We start from the raw sequence: 18,092 nt of genomic DNA on the forward strand, positions 1-18,092 counted from the left end.
TATGACCGTAAATATTATGAGGTCACTTAGTGGACTGGTTGTCACGTTTCATCAGGACCTGCTGAAAGAACAAGTTTCACTGTATCATCCCTGAATAATGTTTCTGTAATGTCTACCATATAGACAGACAAGGCTGCTTTGGGATCTGGTGAAAGGCTGAGACCCGAGATCATGTTAACCCTTTCCCATCTATAACGAGGGTACTCCTCCGCATGCTGCGGTATTTTCTCAGGCCAAATACCGTAAGAGTGACTGAACTGAAGACATCCTGATGCATCCTGAACGGATCGCTCTCCATTCAGAATGCATTAGGATAAAACTGATCAGTTTTTTTTCCGGTATCGAGCCCCTAGGACGGAACTCAATACCGGAAAACGTTAACGCTAGTGTGAAAGTACCCTTACAGGGGTTGAAGTTGATATTTTGTAACATTACAGGGGATTGAGCTTGATACTTTGCAATATTAAAAGGCTGATTCATTGAACGTTACAATTTTATAGTCAGAGATTCTTCTGTAACCTGAGGAGATCACTCAGAATGCAAATAATGAACAAGTAAATGTGACTGTTCCTGCATTTGATGATAATTGAGCGGACAAGACGCGGCAGTATCCATCGTGATGCGATGATAAATCATTAAATCGTGTGGCCACACCTCAGAAATTCCAGTAAAATCCACCTTATTAGTCAGATCCTTAATCCTCAATGGTGCAATGTGTTTTTGGCAACCCCAATGTGAAAGTGTCTACAGTAACTGACCTTCAAACTGAGAAGTGCACCCCTACACCCACACAGGAAATGGTCATGCCCCTGTTGGTGTAAGACCTTCTCCCATCAGGGTGGCAGACAGACAAGGCAGCTACCATGGGGCCCAACTCTCAGAAAGTAAGGCTGGTAATGCTTATGGAAGGGGGGGGGGGGGTGAAAAACTAAATGGGACCCCATTCCAAGATCCTTGCCATGTGCATTATTCCAGTTCTGTGAGATCATTGTGATTTCTTTGGCTGTGATGTCACTGTGTGATTATCCTTGACATCATTATGTGAAGTATGCTTATGCTATAACATCACAGTGTGCATGATCCCTGTACTGTGACATCACTGTGTGCATTATTTCAATGCTGTCATATCACTACGTGCATGATCCCTGTACTGTGACATCACTGTGTGTATTATTTCAATGCTGTCATATCACTGTGCATGATCCCTGTCTTTGACATCACTGCATATTATTCTGCTATTATGACATCACTCTGCATATAATCCATGCATTGTGATGTCACTGTGCACCTTATCCCACTACAGTGACATCACTGAACATTGCCGAGTAGAACCCAACTTAAGACTTTGTTATTCGCCCCATGCCTACAGGTGACGCCCATGCCCACACTTGCTGATGGTTCTGCTGGAAATTATGTCTTTGGGGTTGCAGTTTATTGTTGTGTCAGAAAAAAAGAACCCCCCTGGGCAAGAACATGCCAGATCCATCAAATTGCCATTGACTGGAAATTAATGAAGTAAGCAGCATGTACAATCGGTAATTAGTCTCACAAAATCGGTTAGAAACCAAGGTCCAACATTTGCAACAATATAGAATACAACAAGCAAGGAAGGATACATTGTTTCATATGATTGACAGGTTAACTCGGGGCACCCGTGATCCCAGAGAAGTTGATTTTTATTAAACGTTCCTTGGAAATGTAAATTCAACGTCAGGAAACCTAATGTGTCGGTCTCCGAGTGCACGTAGAGAGAGGTGCCGGTTTAGGTGTGAACCTTTGCTGTAGCTCTCTGATCATTTAGGTTCATGAGTTTTGGAACTGGGATGGTTCTGAGAAAGACTTTGGCACCTTGTCTATGGCACCTGCTGGCACAACTGGCAGCCCACCATCAACCAGCCCACTTTCAAAACTGTCAGTGACCCTACGTGTAGAAATACAGACATTGTGAGAGTAGACAGCAGCGTGAGCGGATCGCCTGGACAGTAAACTACTGGCCGCGCTGCTTGCGTTCCTCCTCGGTGTTTGGATAATATAGGTGGCACTCTGGGTCACCTCGAATCGTGGGGGCTCCAGCAATCATCTTCCCAGTATTGGGGTTGACACACCAGCATTCTCCTCGCTGACCATTCAGGGACATCTTACACTGTGGAAGGAGATGGGAGAAGTAAAGTAAAGGAAAATCCATGATCGATTTAAAAGACAATCACTGCCAGAGAGAACAGATGTTACAGAGACTTTACTAGGGTTTATGCAGTTTATACTATATACTTAAAGAGCTTATAGAAAATACTAACTATACAATATTTGTCTGAATGATAAGCAGTTGATGCCATCAAAGTTCAGAAGTAAATATTTTTACATTTTACTGCCCAATTCTGTGCAGCACAGTTGTTTTTATGCTGCCAGGGCTTGCTCTGGTTGGAATTACCATCTAGAAGACGGCTCTTACTGACATTGGGGGAATTTTTTAAGACTGGCATTTTATATGCAGTTCTTAATGTGAAGCCCACTGAGGTAAGATGTGCCTAATTTAGTAGGAGTATGGTCGTGTAACTACATCTGGGTCTGTCTCAGACAGTATATTAGTAACTGATTTATCCTACTGCATGTAAATCATTTACACACAAATTGGTTGTGGTATTCCCAAGAAAAAAATACTTTATTCATGCAAATGACGGTATTAGTGCAGGCCTAGCCCCTCGTTGCACCTTAGATCCACAACTTTCCATGCCTGCCCCACCCCTTGGTGCACTGAAGCTCTCATTTGCCTAAATAATAAAAGTCTTTTTTTCCCTCAGGAACACCACAACCGGTTTTTGAAAGAAGGGTACCATTTTAATCAACAGGACCAACCCTACCAGGTAGTATGCACGGTGTGATAAGATTGATCCTGCTGACAAGTTTCATTGAGTAATGAAAAGAGTTGCAAGTTTCTAACATACGTTATGGTTCAATTTCAAGATCTATGTTTGCTGTCAGTAAACAGGAACCTTCGTGTTTACATCCAGAAGCTGAAAGCCCACACAGATCTAACAGTGAGAGGTGGACACCATTCTGTTTTGTGGACCCCAGGCTGATGAATTTTACCATACACTGTACTGTGAGAGGTTTTTAGTCTGTGCTGATTTTTTAGGCATTAACAAGAATGCTCCCGTTCACCAGCAGCAAGCAGAGATCTTGCAAAAGCAAATACATTGAATCAAAGTCTATTAGCAATTACAGAACGTATGCAATCATTAAGCTTTACTCAAATACGTCAGGTGATTCCATCCGACGCTCACCTGTTTAAGGTTGAACAGGCCACTCTTGTCGCAGTTGGGGATATGAAGGGCGTACAGATGCTCCAGCGGCCCTCTCTCATCGGGGAGGTTCATGGATGAAATCCTCTCCAAGACCTGATCCAACTGCTGCTGACAGAGACTCTGAAAAATGGGGGGAGGGCGTAAGATCTGCAGCACATCAGCCACTGGTATCATGTGCACTTCAGAGATCGCTACCTGGTCGTATACTGATGACATCACTAAACCATTACTTATTGGCTTTACCTACCATGATACATTGTAACAAGCCATCAGCTGTGTCCCCTTCTGACCACCTGACCCACGTTGTGTCCTCACTTCACCATCTTCCCTTAGTGATGGGGGTTCATCAGAGAGAGACCCTTTTTTATACCATAACGATGAGCCACACATTGATAGCTGACTCTACAGGAACCCTGGCAGAGATATTGGGTGGCTCTCCACCTATCTCCTGACAACCACCCTGACCACATTTCATTAAGCTGGTACCATTTGTCACTCCTCCCCTAGGTTTCCACTGCCACTTCCATTCTGTGACATCCTTACTCATCACTCAGGGTGGAGATGGGCCCCTAGGAGCTGCTTCTCCTTGCTGTAGTATAACCCTAGTGTCTCACCCTCTGAGCTGACTGTCTTGGGTTCTTCTTCTCGTCATGAGGTTTGTTGGTTTTTGATCGGTGATGTTCATTGGCTCTTCCGCGGTTTACAGCGTCTTCCTTTACTGGAGGTCTCAATGGTCTTCTTGGTAAAATATCTGTCACCATCGGTCCAGCATCCAAGTTATTGTCCACGAGCATGTTGTCTGAGCGCTCCTCCAGCATGTCTGGCAGAAGAAGACATCTCAGTAAAGATCATACATTGTCCCTACCATAGTCCCTACTACTGTGCAGATCTGATTCAGTAAATCACATATACGTATTCTACATACATAAAAAGCAGCTGGTGACCTGTTAGTATTTACAGTACCCACTGCTGGTACATGATGAGGGGCATATAAAACAAAGAAATATCCACACTGCAATGGTTCACAACCTTAGGGGGACAAAGCTCAGGTGCAGGAAAAAGTATCCAAAAATGTAGAATGTCCTCAACATAGACAGCAACAATCTTAGCCTGGAGCATATGGAGAGATCACTGGGTGTCACGGTCACACCAAGGCTAGGTGTTAGAAGGTCGGAGAGGCTGTCTGCACGTGATGTCATCTGACAGCCTCTTTTAATTTCCCTTTGTTGTTGATGGTAATGACCACACCTCTAGTCAGGTGCAGCATAGTGGTCATTACTATTTAAGTCCGGCTACTCCCTTCACTCCTTGCGGTGTATAGCTTCATTTGCAAGTGGAAGAGCTGGTGTGTGTTGTCTCCTTTGTCTCCTCTGGTGTTCCTGCTCTTTCTTCTACTTTAGGAGTTAAGTGTCTCATTCCTTTGTATTTGTGTTGTTTTCCCTGCCTTCTGGTATCTGGTCTGAGTCAAGACTCCTGTTCCTTCTGCTTAAGGAACGGGACGTCTTTGGGCCCTATCACTACCTCAGGGCATTACAGGGTAAGTCAGGCTTTAGGTTCCAGTGAATGAACGGTCCTACCACTGAGGTCCGTTCATTCGGTTAGCAGTCAGGGCTAGGGTTAGGATTCATTAGATGGTGACCTTTTCCTCTCCCTTCAAGGCCAGATACCCCCCCCCCTTGTGTGCTGATTTATTTCATAATATATCTGTATAGAGGAGCGCTGTGTTCTGACTCAATAAGTTATATAATGCTAACGGGAGCTCACTACATATGGATTTATACAGTCACCACTAGAGGGAGACCACTACATACAGATTATACAGTCACCACTAGGGGGAGCTCACTACAGACAGATTATACAGCCACCACTAGAGGGAGCTCACTACATACAGATTATACAGCCACCACTAGAGGGAGCTCACTACAGACAGATTATACAGCCACCACTAGAGGGAGCTCACTACATATGTATTTATTAAGCCACCACTAAGGGGAGCTCACTACATACAGATCATACAGCCACCACTAGGGGGAGCTCACTACATACAGATTATACAGCCACCACTAGAGGGAGCTCACTACATACAGATTATACAGTCACCACTAGGGGGAGCTCACTACAGACAGATTATACAGCCACCACTAGAGGGAGCTCACTACATACAGATTATACAGCCACCACTAGAGGGAGCTCACTACAGACAGATTATACAGCCACCACTAGAGGGAGCTCACTACATATGTATTTATTAAGCCACCACTAAGGGAGCTCACTACATACAGATCATACAGTCACCACTAGAGGGAGCTCACTACATACAGATTATACTGCCACTACTAGAGGGAGCTCACTACATATGGATTTATACAGCCACCACTAGAAGGAGCTCACTACATACAGATCATACAGTCACCACTAGAGGGAGCTCACTACATACAGATTATACAGCCACTACTAGAGGGAGCTCACTACATACAGATTATACAGCCCCCACTAGAGGGAGCTCACTACATACAGATTATACAGCCACCACTAGAGGGAGCTCACTACATACAGATTATACAGCCACCACTAGAGGGAGCTCACTACATTCAGATTATACAGCCAACACTAGAGGGAGCTCACTACATACAGATTATACAGCCATCGCTAGAGGGAGCTCACTACATACAGGTTATACAGTCACCACTAGAGGGAGCTCACTACATACAGATTATACAGCCACCACTAGGGGGAGCTCACTACATACAGATTATACAGCCACCACTAGGGAGAGCTCACCGCATACAGATTATGCAGCCACCACTAGAGGGAGCTCACTACATATAGATTATACATCCACCACTAGAGGAAGCTCACTACATACAGATTCTACATCCACCACTAGAGGGAGCTCACTACATACAGATTATACATCCACCACTAGAGGGAGCTCACTACATACAGATTATACAGCCACCACTAGGGAGAGCTCACTACATACAGATTATACATCCACCACTAGAGGGAGCTCACTACATATATATTTATAGAGCTAGTCTTTAACAGTGTAGATCTGCATGCCTTGAGCTCCCCCTATTGGTAGCCGTGTCAGGAGAATAAGTTCTTTGCACATGAGCACCAGGTCAGTCACAAGCTCCAAATTTATAGTAACTTGGAATATATATACATACAAATCATCTTCCAGCATGCACACTTGCTTAGCAATTCTTGGACCTCTCATAGAACTGAATGGAGCATGCTAGGAGTTGTAGTTTCTCAACAGCTTGTGCTGGAGGTTGTTGTCCCATGACAGGCTACATTCACAAATGAAAATGTTTAACAGTCGCCACATGTTTAAAAACAATGGTAGTGTATGGGGCTATTTACACAAAAAATAGAACATGTTCTATCCTGTCCATTATCACTGACCAACAGACCTCATAAAATTGAATGGCGCCGTTTTTTAACGCCCGTTTCTTATAAAGACCGTAGTTAAAAACGTCTGTTAAAAAAATCCAGTTTTGCAGTTTTTAACTAACATAGTGTGAATGTAGGCTTAGACCACAGTGATCTATTGATTCATATATTCTCTATCCCCTTGGGGCCCAGCCCTATATAAAATGACCACTGAGGTCGGGTTCGCCTGGACGTTATTTTTAATTTTTTTAAATTTGATATTTTTTAATAAACAAGTATTCAAAAAACAGAGAAACAAAAAAGAAATAAAGGGATGGGTATATACAATCAAAGATGGCATTCAGAAAATTGTCAAGGCTTTTTCCATAATTGACATCCATATTTCAATAATGAAATCGAAAGATACATAAATATACCTGTTCATATATAGCACAAAATAACATAAACCGCCCCAGTGATAAGACGGGTACTATAATAATAAGTAGCGTGTGTCAGAACGTTGAAGAGAATATAACTGTCACCCTGAATAAGGTCTCTCATCTCCTCCGCCCCAGATCACCCACCATAATTATCATTCCCAATCCCGGTCCTGTATGTGCAAACTGAGAACCCATGCGCAACTTCAAAGTCACTCCCCTCATCACAGCCAAGGCAATCATAAGCCAAACTATGCCGCATTGATCCTCTGAGACACCCACTTGTCCCAGATTTTTGTGAACTTGGCCAAGCACTGCCTTTTAATATATACTCCTTTTTCCAGATGAAGAATCTCAGCCATTCTGTTCAAAAATTCAGCCCAAGAAGGGGGCTGGGGTCTAAGCCAGTATTTAGCAATTCATTTCCTGGCCTGGAAGGCGCGAACTGCGATTTGTAATGTCCAACAGTCCCAACACACACGTCCTCGGACCAGGCGGGACCACAATATGATAAGCATCTTTAATACAGGTTAGCACGCCTGTCCAGACATTCAGAAGTTCCGTACACTCCCAGAACATGTGTATCAGGGGTGCAGGACTCTCCCCACATCTGGGGCAGGAACCATCATTCCTAACCCCGATCTTGAACAGAAAGGATGGAGTCCGGTATACTCGGTGAACAAGAAGTAATTGGGACATACGCCGGCCCTCGCAGACTGATAACTGAGGTGTTAGCGCCAGTATGGCTTCCCATTGATCCTCTGATATATACCCAACCTCCCTCTCCTATTTTTGTTTGACCACCAAGGAGTCACGCCTCACAGATTTCACGACCAGATTCCTGTAAAGCAGGCATGCTCAACATGCGGCCCTCCAGCTGTTGCAAAACTACAACTCCCATCATTCCTGGACAGCCTACAGCTATCAGCCTACAGAAGGGCATGGTGGGAGTTGTAGTTTTACAACAGCTGGAGGGCCGCAGGTTGAGCATCTCTGCTGTAAATGGACGATATTAGTCCACTCTAGGGTTGTTGCGGGGATCGAAATTTCGATACCCAATCGATACTTTTGTCCCGGTATCGATACGATACCGGGATTTGCATTTTTTTTATACTGGGCTGCGCAGTCTAGTATCTCTGAACGTGAGAGCGCTGGGAAGAAGGAAGCAGTCTCTCCCCCCTGTGCCGCTGCCACCAATGAACGAAGAGAGGGGCGGGCGCACTGCGCCACCAATGATAGGACTTTTCCTACACAGAGCGGCGCCCAGAGATGTCCCAGCACTTACCATTATTCCTGGGCGCCGCTCCGTTCGCCCGCTGTGCCCCATTACTGTCTCCTCTCCTGCTCCGTATGCTAATTACTATTGGAGCAATGGGGAGGAGACAGCAGCTTCTCTAGTAGGCGTTCCTTCTCCCTGCGCTGCGATTGGACAGTGCTACAGCCATGGAGAAGGAACGCCCACTAGAGAAGCTGATGTCTTCTCCCCATCGCTCCAATAGTAATTAGCATATGGAGCTGGAGATGAGACAGTAATGGGGCACTGCGGTGAAACGGAGCGGCGCCCAGGAATAATGGTAAGTGCTGGGACATCGCTGGGCGCCTCTCTGTGTAGCCTAATACTTAAAGTCTGGACCCACGTCTTTAACACATAATAATACAAGAGGCAGCAGAATCGCATTGCCGGCACCCTACCCCTGACAGGGAGCTGCGATCAGCGGCAGTTAACCCCTCAGGTGCGGCACCTGAGGGGTTAACTGCCGCTGATCTGCTGCCAGTACCCGCCTCCTGTATTAAGGGGTAATTATCATTGGTGGTGCAGTGCGCCCTCCCCCCTCAACCCTCCACCCCATTAAAATCATTGGTGGCAGTGGCCACAGGGTCCTCTCCCCTCCTTCTAATCGGAGCCCCAGCAGTGTAAGCCTGGGGCTGCGATCGGTTACCATGGCAGCCAGGACGCTACTGAAGCTCTGGCTGCCATGGTAACATCCCTGATGCTGTGTGCACAGGGCAGCAGGGACAGTGTGAAGTCCTATTCACCCTGATAGAGCTCTATCAGGGTGAATAGGACAAGGGATGAAAAAAATACCAGGTTCTGGCCCCTAAGGGGGGAAATAGTTCTTAAATAAAAAGTGTAAAAAATAAAATAAAAAAAAGTTTCAAAAAACCCCACCAAAATATTAAGTATGAATCACCCCCTTTCCCAATTTCAGATATAAAATGTATAAACAATAAATAAACATCACATATCGCCACGTCAGAAAAGTCCAAACTATTAAAATATAAAAAAAATCTTTGCAGTGAACGCCGGAACAGAAAAAATAAATAAAAACTGCGCGATTTGCCATTTTTAAAAATGCAAAATGCGGAATGCACGTGGCTTTTTTGGTTAATTTTTTCGTGTGGTATCGAATGGTATCGAGTATCGCAATACTTTTTTATGGTATCGAAACCAAATCAAAAATTTGGTATCGCAACAACTCTAGTCCACTCGAGGAGCCACAGGTGAGAATCCGTCGCAGGAGTGGGACTGTTGTACATGTAAGTGACATACATTTTTCCTGTACCTGGAATGCATGTCTTAATTGCAAAAATTGAAAAAAGGCCGTATAAGGAAGCACAAACTCATTCCTGAATTGTTCAAAAGATTTAAACACACCATCTCTTTGCAGTTGATACAAGAACATCACGCCCTTCCGTTCCCATGGGGAGAACCCCTCTAGGAGAAACATTTCAGGCAATTGGGGATTTCTCCATAGAGGAGTGACCTGGGTGAAGCCCCGTATAGATAGCAAGTCCCGCCAACTTGTCAGAGAGACCACTATGTTCTAGTAAGGCTATAGGGCAGTGATGGTGAACCTTTTAGAGACCGAGTGCCCAAAACTGCAACAAATACCCACTTATTTATCACAAAGTGCCGACACGGCAATTTAACCTAAATACCAATATAATATATCTTTCATGTCCTTTATCATTTATCTATAATAGATTAATAGCCTACATTTAATGCGCTGCCTGTGCTGTTTATAGTGTGTCCTGGGGAGGATGAATGGCAGGAAAAGTCTAAAGCATATTGCTATGCCATAGACTTTTTCCAGGGTGTGGGTGCCCACATAGAGGGCTCTGAGTGCCGCCTCTGGCACCCGTGCCATAGGTTCGCCATCACTGCTATAGGGGATTCATTTTCTATAATGTGGGGCTATCAGCCTTGCAGATGCATTGTCCCCAGGGGTTCTCCCCCAATCCCTCAATTGCTGCAGTTGGGAGGAAATAAAATATAAGGATGGATTAGGAATAGAGAGACCCCCTGAATCCTTCCCTCTTTGTAAAGTATCCAACCGAATCCTGGTCCTTTTTTGCGCCAAATTAAACTTCTGAATAACACTTGTATTCTAAAAAAGCTCCGTTGTGGGATCCAAACAGGAGAGTTATGTCAGACATACATAAGTATCATCTTAAGGAGGTTACTTCGACCTATTTCAGACATTGGGAGGTTACACCACGCTCTGATCTTTTCAGACACGCTCCACATTATGTTTCACGTTTCAGCGGGGCCGGGTCCAGTGGAAACAGAATGGACTTGTCCCAATTTATATGAAGACCAGACCGGTCTCCAAAGTCTTGTATAAGGCCTCCTGCACACGAACGTATTTTTTTGCGGTCCGCAAAAACGGGTCCCGTTTTTTCCGTGATCCGTGACCGTTTTTTCGTCCGTGGGTCTTCCTTGATTTTTGGAGGATCCACGGACATGAAAAAAAAGTCGTTTTGGTGTCCGCCTGGCCGTGCGGAGCCAAACGGATCCGTCCTGAATTACAATGCAAGTCAATGGGGACGGATCCGTTTGACGTTGACACAATATGGTGCCATTTCAAACGGATCCGTCCCCATTGATTTTGAATGTAAAGTCTGGAGTCCCTTTTATACCATCGGATCGTAGTTTTCTCCAATCCGATGGTATATTTTAACTTGAAGCGTCCCCATCACCATGGGAACGCCTCTATGTTAGAATATACTGTCGGATATGAGTTAGATCGTGAAACCTCATTTCCGACAGTATATTCTAACACAGAGGCGTTCCCATGGTGATGGGGACGCTTCTAGTTAGAATATACTACAAACTGTGTACATGACTGCCCCCTGCTGCCTAGCAGCATCCGATCTCTTACAGGGGGCTGTGATCAGCACAATTAACCCTTCAGGTGCCGCACCTGAAGGGGTTAATTGTGCTATCATATCCCCCCTGTAAGAGATCAGGGCTGCCAGGCAGCAGGGGGCAGACCCCCCCCCCCCCCCCTCCCCCCTCCCCAGTTTGAATATCATTGGTGGCCAGTGCGGCCCCCCCCCCCCCCTTCCTCCCTCCTATTGTAATAATTCGTTGGTGGCACAGTGTGCGCCCCCCCGCTCCCCCCCCCCCCTTCCTCCCTCTATTGTAATAAATCGTTGGTGCACAGTGTGCGCCCCCCCCCCCCCCCCTTCCTCCCTCTATTGTAATAATTCGTTGGTGGCACAGTGTGCGCCCCCCCCCCTTCCTCCCTCTATTGTAATCGTTGGTGGCACAGTGTGCGCCCCCCATTGGTCCCCCTCCCTCTATAGCATTAGCAACATTGGTGGCCAGTGTGCGGCCTCCCATCTACCCCCCCCCCCCCCCGATCATTGGTGGCAGCGGGTTACTAGCAATAGTACAATAGTAAAAGATTCATACTTACCTGGGAGCTGCGATGTCTGCTTCCGGCCGGGAGCTCCTCCTACTGGTAAGTGACAGTTCATTTAGCAATGACACTTACCAGTAGGTGGAGCTCCCGGCCGGACACGAACATCGCAGCAGCCGGTAAGTATGAATCTTCTACTATTGTACTATTGTTAAGTAACCATGGCAACCAGGACTGTAGTAGCGTCCTGGTTGCCATGGTTACCGATCGGAGCCCCAGCGATTAAACTGGGACTCCGATCGGAACTCCGCTGCCACCAATGATGGGGGGGGAGAGATGGGAGGCCGCACACTGGCCACCAATGTTGTTAATGCTATAGAGGGAGGGGGGGCCGATGGGGGCGCACACTGTGCCACCAACGAATTATTACAATAGAGGGAGGGGGGGGGCCGCACTGGCCACCAACCTATTATTACAATAGAGGGAGGGGCCGCACTGGCCACCAATGATATTCAAACTGGGGAGGGGGGGGAGGGTCTGCCCCCTGCTGCCTGGCAGCCCTGATCTCTTACAGGGGGCCGTGATCAGCACAATTAACCCCTTCAGGTGCCGCACCTGAAGGGGTTAATTGTGCTGATCATGGCCCCCTGTAAGAGATCGGGTGCTGCCAGGCAGCAGGGGGCAGTCTTGTACACAGTTTGTAGTGTATTCTAACTAGAAGCGTCCCCATCACCATGGGAACGCTTCTGTGTTAGAATATACTGTCGGTTCTGAGTTTTCACAAAGTGAATACTCAGCTTTGAAAAAGCTTTTATACAGACGGATCTTCGGATCCGTCTGTATAAAAACTAACCTATGGCCACGGATCACGGACACGGATGCCAATCTTGTGTGCATCCGTGTTCTTTCACGGACCCATTGACTTGAATGGGTCCGTGAACCGTTGGCCGTGAAAAAAATAGGACAGGTCATATTTTTTTCACGGCCAGGAAACACGGAGCACGGATGCGGCTGCAAAACGGTGCATTTTCCGATTTTTCCACGGACCCATTGAAAGTCAATGGGTCCGAGAAAAAAAACGGAAAACGGCACAACGGCCACGGGTGCACACAACGGTCGTGTGCAGGAGGCCTAAGAGACATAAATGGGCCTAACGACCCCTCCATATCCCCCACATATATGAGCATGTCATCCGCATACAGGGAGACGCGTTCCTCTCTGACTTCCATTGGGAACCCCGCAATTCTATTAGATGATCGAAGCAGGTATGCAAGTGGCTCAATTGCAATGGCGAATAAAAGAGGGGATAGCGGGCATCCCTGACGGGTACCCCTCCCCAACTCAAAGGCTTCCGATGTACCACCGTTAGCTCTAACCCTAGCTGTGGGACCGCAATATAGTAGTTGAACCCAGGAAATAAAAGTATCCCCGACTCTTAACACCTCCCATCGGGCGATAGTATAGCCCGACTTCCTGCCGATTCCGACCGCCTCTGGATATTCGCATTGGCGTTATTGGATTCTGTTATAGGTTCCATTATAACAGAATATAACGGAATTATAGGACGGAAGGCAAAACGGAAACCTTTAAGAGACATTCCGCTTTGCTCAATCTTAATACATGTCTATGGGGCCAAATAACGGTTCCGTTTGTTTCCGTTATACATGATGGAAAAAGTATTCCTGTCGACATGTATTAGGACAGAGCAAAGCGGAATGTCTCTTAAAGGTATCGATTTTGCCTTCTGTCCTAGAAGTAGAGTTGTTGCGATACCAAATTTTTGATTCGATTTCGATACCATAAAAAAGTATTGCGATACTCGATACCACACGAAAAAATAAACCAAAAAAAGCCACGTGCATTCCGCATTTTTAAAAATGGCGAATCGCGCAGTTTTTATTTCTTTTTTATGTTCCGGAGTTCACCGCATAGATTTTTTTTATATTTTATTAGTTTGGACTTTTCTGTCGTGGCGATATGTTTATTTATTGTTTATATATTTTATATGTGAAATTGGGAAAGGGGGTGATTCATACTACATACATTTAACTTTATTTATTTTTTTACATTTTTTATTTAATGACCATTTCCCCCCTTAGGGGCTAGAGCCTGGGATCTTTCATCCCTTGTCCTCTTCACCCTGATAGATCTCTATTAGGGTGAATAGGACTTCACACTCTCCCTGCTGCCCTGTGCATAGTACACACAGCAGCAGGGAGGTTACCATGGCAGCCAGGGCTTCAGTAGCGTCCTGGCTGCCATGGGAACCGATCGGAGCCCCAGGCTTACACTGCTGGGGCTCCAATGGGAACTGAAACTGCCACCAATGAGGACGAGGGGAGGGAAACTGCCACCAATGATTTTAATACTGGGGGTGTTGGGGGGGGGGGGCGCACTGTGCCACCAATGATAATTACCCCTTAATACAGGAGGCGGGTACTGGCAGCAGATCAGCGGCAGTTAACCCCTCAGGTGCCGCACCTGAGGGGTTAACTGCCGCTGATCGCAGCTCCCTGTCAGAGTCAGGGTGCCACTGCCGACTATGCGATTCTGCTGCCGGCACCGCCTCCTGTATTATGTATTAAAGACTACCTTATATGGGTCCAGACTTTAAGTATTAGGCTACACAGAGCGGCGCCCAGAGATGTCCCAGCACTTACCATTATTCCTATCGATACCGGGACAAAAGTATCGATTGGGTATCGAAATTTCGATACCCTCAACAATCCTACCTAGAAGTCCATTATATTCTGTTATAACTCTATTATAACAGAACCTATATCGGAATTCAATAGCGCCAATGCGAACCCACCCTAATTGGTAACTTTTCTAGAACCCACCACCTGGTGAACCAAAGGCCAGGATCGGGGGTATAGACTGGACTCCCACATGGGGATCAGTTGTATACTTTCATTCCATTCTAGTCACCATATCCCATAAGCTCCTGTCACGGCTGAGGATGGGGGAAATCCTCAGCCGTGTGCAGCCCGGTGATGTATCGGCTGCTTGGCCATGTAGACAGGATTAGGGAGCAGGTCACCTCCTAAGGCATCCCTAACCTGACCCTAGCTCCTAGTTACATGGGCCAACCTTGATGGTAGGAGGGCCCATGCTCCGGAACCTAAAAGTCCCTGCTAGCCCTCAAGATGACCCTCACCTAGGAGCTGAGTAAGACAGGCCACTCCTCCCTAGACACGGAGGAGCAGGAGTCTCAACGGCCAAGCTGCAGGAAAAGGGGAGACATAAACAGCTCTATGGATATGGCAGGTGAACAAAGAGTTCCACCTACCTGCCACAGCCTTGCTGACTGGATCCCTGTGTTAGCAGGGTGCAGTTCACAAGCGCATCCCTACACAGGGACCCAGATCCATAGCTGCACAAAATCACATATAAAACATCACACGGACATCACACATAACTAGAAATAACTTAAGCCACAATAAAGTTTGACATAAAGGTTTTATGACCACAGGGGTGGCTCTTACTGGCAGGTAATAAATACATGAGCTGCTCTCAGCTAAGCATGGCTGAAGCAACCTGAAGGCCTGCAAAAGCAGTGAGGCTTTATAGGCCAAGAAGCCACACCCCACAGTCGGACACACCCAGTGATCACACACACTAGGAAGGGATTAACCCTTCCAACACCAGGGACGGAAAACACCACTTAAAGGGAACGTGCACACAATAACATAAAACACAGTGCACACATCCACACATCACACACCAAACCGCATGCGCAGCGTAGCGAGCTGCATGGCACAGCTCAGCCTGCTACGCTGCCACATACATACTGTTGCCAGCGGCCAACCACAGGTGAGGCCAATACCACAGCCCTCCCTGTGATGAAGACCAATGACAACCGCTGACAACCGCATGCGTTTCAGGAGTCACGGTCATAGCCATGCCGTGACACTCCCACCCTCAAAGCCCCCCCCCACCAAAAAAAGACACGTGAGGGACTCAGACAAGGGGATAGGAGAAGGAGAACGTCCACTCTCAGTTGCCGGTTCTAAAAAGGGGTCGCTGTCAGCTGCATCCTCTCCCGGCTCACACTAGCCAGTCCGACGAGGACTGCAGCCCGCACCAGCAACAAAGAGAAAAGAACCACTGAGAGATGGACGAGGGGACTCTCCACTCACGTCCCCACTCCAGTCGCTGCCAGCAGACACTCCTAACCAGCACGCAGCCGGACCACTTACGGAGTGCTGCCAGCAGACGACCAGAGATGGGAACATGGAGAGGGACGAGGGATCCCCAACACGGCACGGAAAGTAAGGTGGCGGGGAATAAGCCACCAACCGTGCCGTTAACGGAGAACCCCCAGGAACGCTCTCCCTCCGGAGAACGCGCATGCAGGCCACAATGGTATGGCACTGCATGCTGCACCCTCTTTCGAAGGTATGCATACCGCATACCAGACACACACCACGTGTAGTAAAATCAGGGGGACGCCACACAAGGCAACGGTGAAGGGATGGCGGGGAAACGCCACTCACCGCGCCGTCAGAGGCGAAACCCCCAGAACGCTCTCCCTCCGAAGAGCGCGCATGTACCCCTTCCGCAGACGGCGGTACATGCTACACCCTCTTTCGAGGGAATGCATACTCCCACCCCTCAAAGCCCCTCCCAACAACAAAAGGGGAAAGTTGGTGAGGCATAAAAAACAGTGGAGGGGGGGAGGGGAAGACAAACAAAAAGGGGACACCAACACGGAACACGGTGACCGAGGAATGGCGGGGAATGCACTCACACCGCGCGTAGATGGTGAGCCCCAAAACGCTCTCCCTCCGGAGAACGCGCATGCACCCCATCCACAGATAGCGGTGCATGCTTTACCCTCTTTCGAGGGAGCGCCACGTAAAGAGCGACTGTGGTCATACTGTCACGGCTGAGGATGGGGGAAATCCTCAGCCGTGTGCAGCCCGGTGATGTATCGGCTGCTTGGCCATGTAGACCAGGATTAGGGAGCAGGTCACCTCCTAAGGCATCCCTAACCTGACCCTAGCTCCTAGTTACATGGGCCAACCTTGATGGTAGGAGGGCCCATGCTCCGGAACCTAAAGTCCCTGCTGGCCCTCAAGATGACCCTCACCTAGGAGCTGAGTAAGACAAGCCCACTCCTCTAGACACGGAGGAGCAGGAGTCTCAACGGCCAAGCTGCAAGAAAAGGGGAGACATAAACAGCGCTATGGATCTGGGTCCCTGTGTGGGGATGCGTTTGTGATCTGCACCCTGCTAACACAGGGATCCAGTCAGCAAGGCTGTGGCAGGTAGGTGGAACTCTTTGTTCACCTGCCATCATCCATAGAGCTGTTATGTCTCCCCTTTTCCTGCAGCTTGGCCGTTGAGACTCCTGCTCCTCCGTGTCTAGGAGGAGTGGGCTTGTCTTACGCAGCTCCTAGGTGAGGGTCTCTTGAGGGCCAGCAGGGACTTTTAGGTTCCGGAGCATGGGCCCTCCTACCATCAAGGTTGGCCCATGTAACTAGGAGCTAGGGTCAGGTTAGGGATGCCTTAGGAGGTGACCTGCTCCCTAATCCTGTCTACATGGCCAAGCAGCCGATACATCACCGGGCTGCACACGGCTGAGGATTTCCCCCATCCTCAGCCGTGACAGCTCCATGTAGGTGAGCTTTCAAGCTAAGTCAATGTAAAATATAGGAGATGTTTTAAAGGGGTTATCCAAAAGTACAAAATACCCCCCACAATGCCTGGGCCCCTCCTAAAGATGATACTTGCCCTGTCCCCGGCACCCACGTCCCTCTGGATCCCTGCACGGCCACTGCTGCCTCTCCCCATCGTGTGGATCAAAACATCTGGCGATGGGGGGGGGAAGAGCAGCCAATAGCAGGCCGCGATAGGGACAAGCCTCCCTGGCGTCACCTGCGATGCAAGGGAGGCAGGTCACCTTCGCGGCCTGCTATTGGCTGCTCCCCCTCATTCAGGCTCGTCCCCTCCGTCTATGTATACAGCAGTGTCCCGGTAATCTTCTTTAGTTCCTCATATTATCACCTGAAGGTTTTACCATGGTCTTTATAGACCCCCCATCTGTGGAGAGACCTCAAAAGAGCAGTGCGTGCAAGACGGCCCAGGAATCTCACAGAACTGGAAGACGTCTGCAAGGAAGAATGGAGGAAAATCCCGCAAAATCATTTTTTGTTATTTTGAAAATGTAAAAGATGAAAATAAAAAAATAAAATGTTTTTTTCTTAAAATACAATGGTCATGTGTCACTCTTTAACTTTATGCCTTTTAAAGATCATTTCTAGGGATGCGCGAACTTCTGTTTCAGCGTACAAGGTTCGTGTTCGTGTTATTTAAGAATTCCGCTA

General features: G+C 47.5%; 1 protein-coding gene across 1 annotated transcript in view; it reads right to left on the reverse strand.

Annotated features, from left to right (window-relative positions):
- Positions 1-468: 468 nt before the first annotated feature.
- IGFBP2 (insulin like growth factor binding protein 2) overlaps positions 469-18,092 on the reverse strand; it is a 42,739-nt gene continuing 25,115 nt past the window's right edge. Inside the window, exons 2-4 of the mRNA XM_040441843.1 lie at positions 3,917-4,122; positions 3,282-3,422; positions 469-2,143 (exon numbers count right to left, since the gene is read on the reverse strand). Coding sequence (XP_040297777.1) covers positions 1,988-2,143; positions 3,282-3,422; positions 3,917-4,122 — 503 coding nt within the window. The 3' untranslated portion in view covers positions 469-1,987. The remainder of the gene's footprint in view (positions 2,144-3,281; positions 3,423-3,916; positions 4,123-18,092) is intronic.

The sequence above is a fragment of the Bufo bufo genome, chromosome 7 (genome assembly GCF_905171765.1).
Source record: "Bufo bufo chromosome 7, aBufBuf1.1, whole genome shotgun sequence".
NCBI lineage: Eukaryota > Metazoa > Chordata > Amphibia > Anura > Bufonidae > Bufo > Bufo bufo.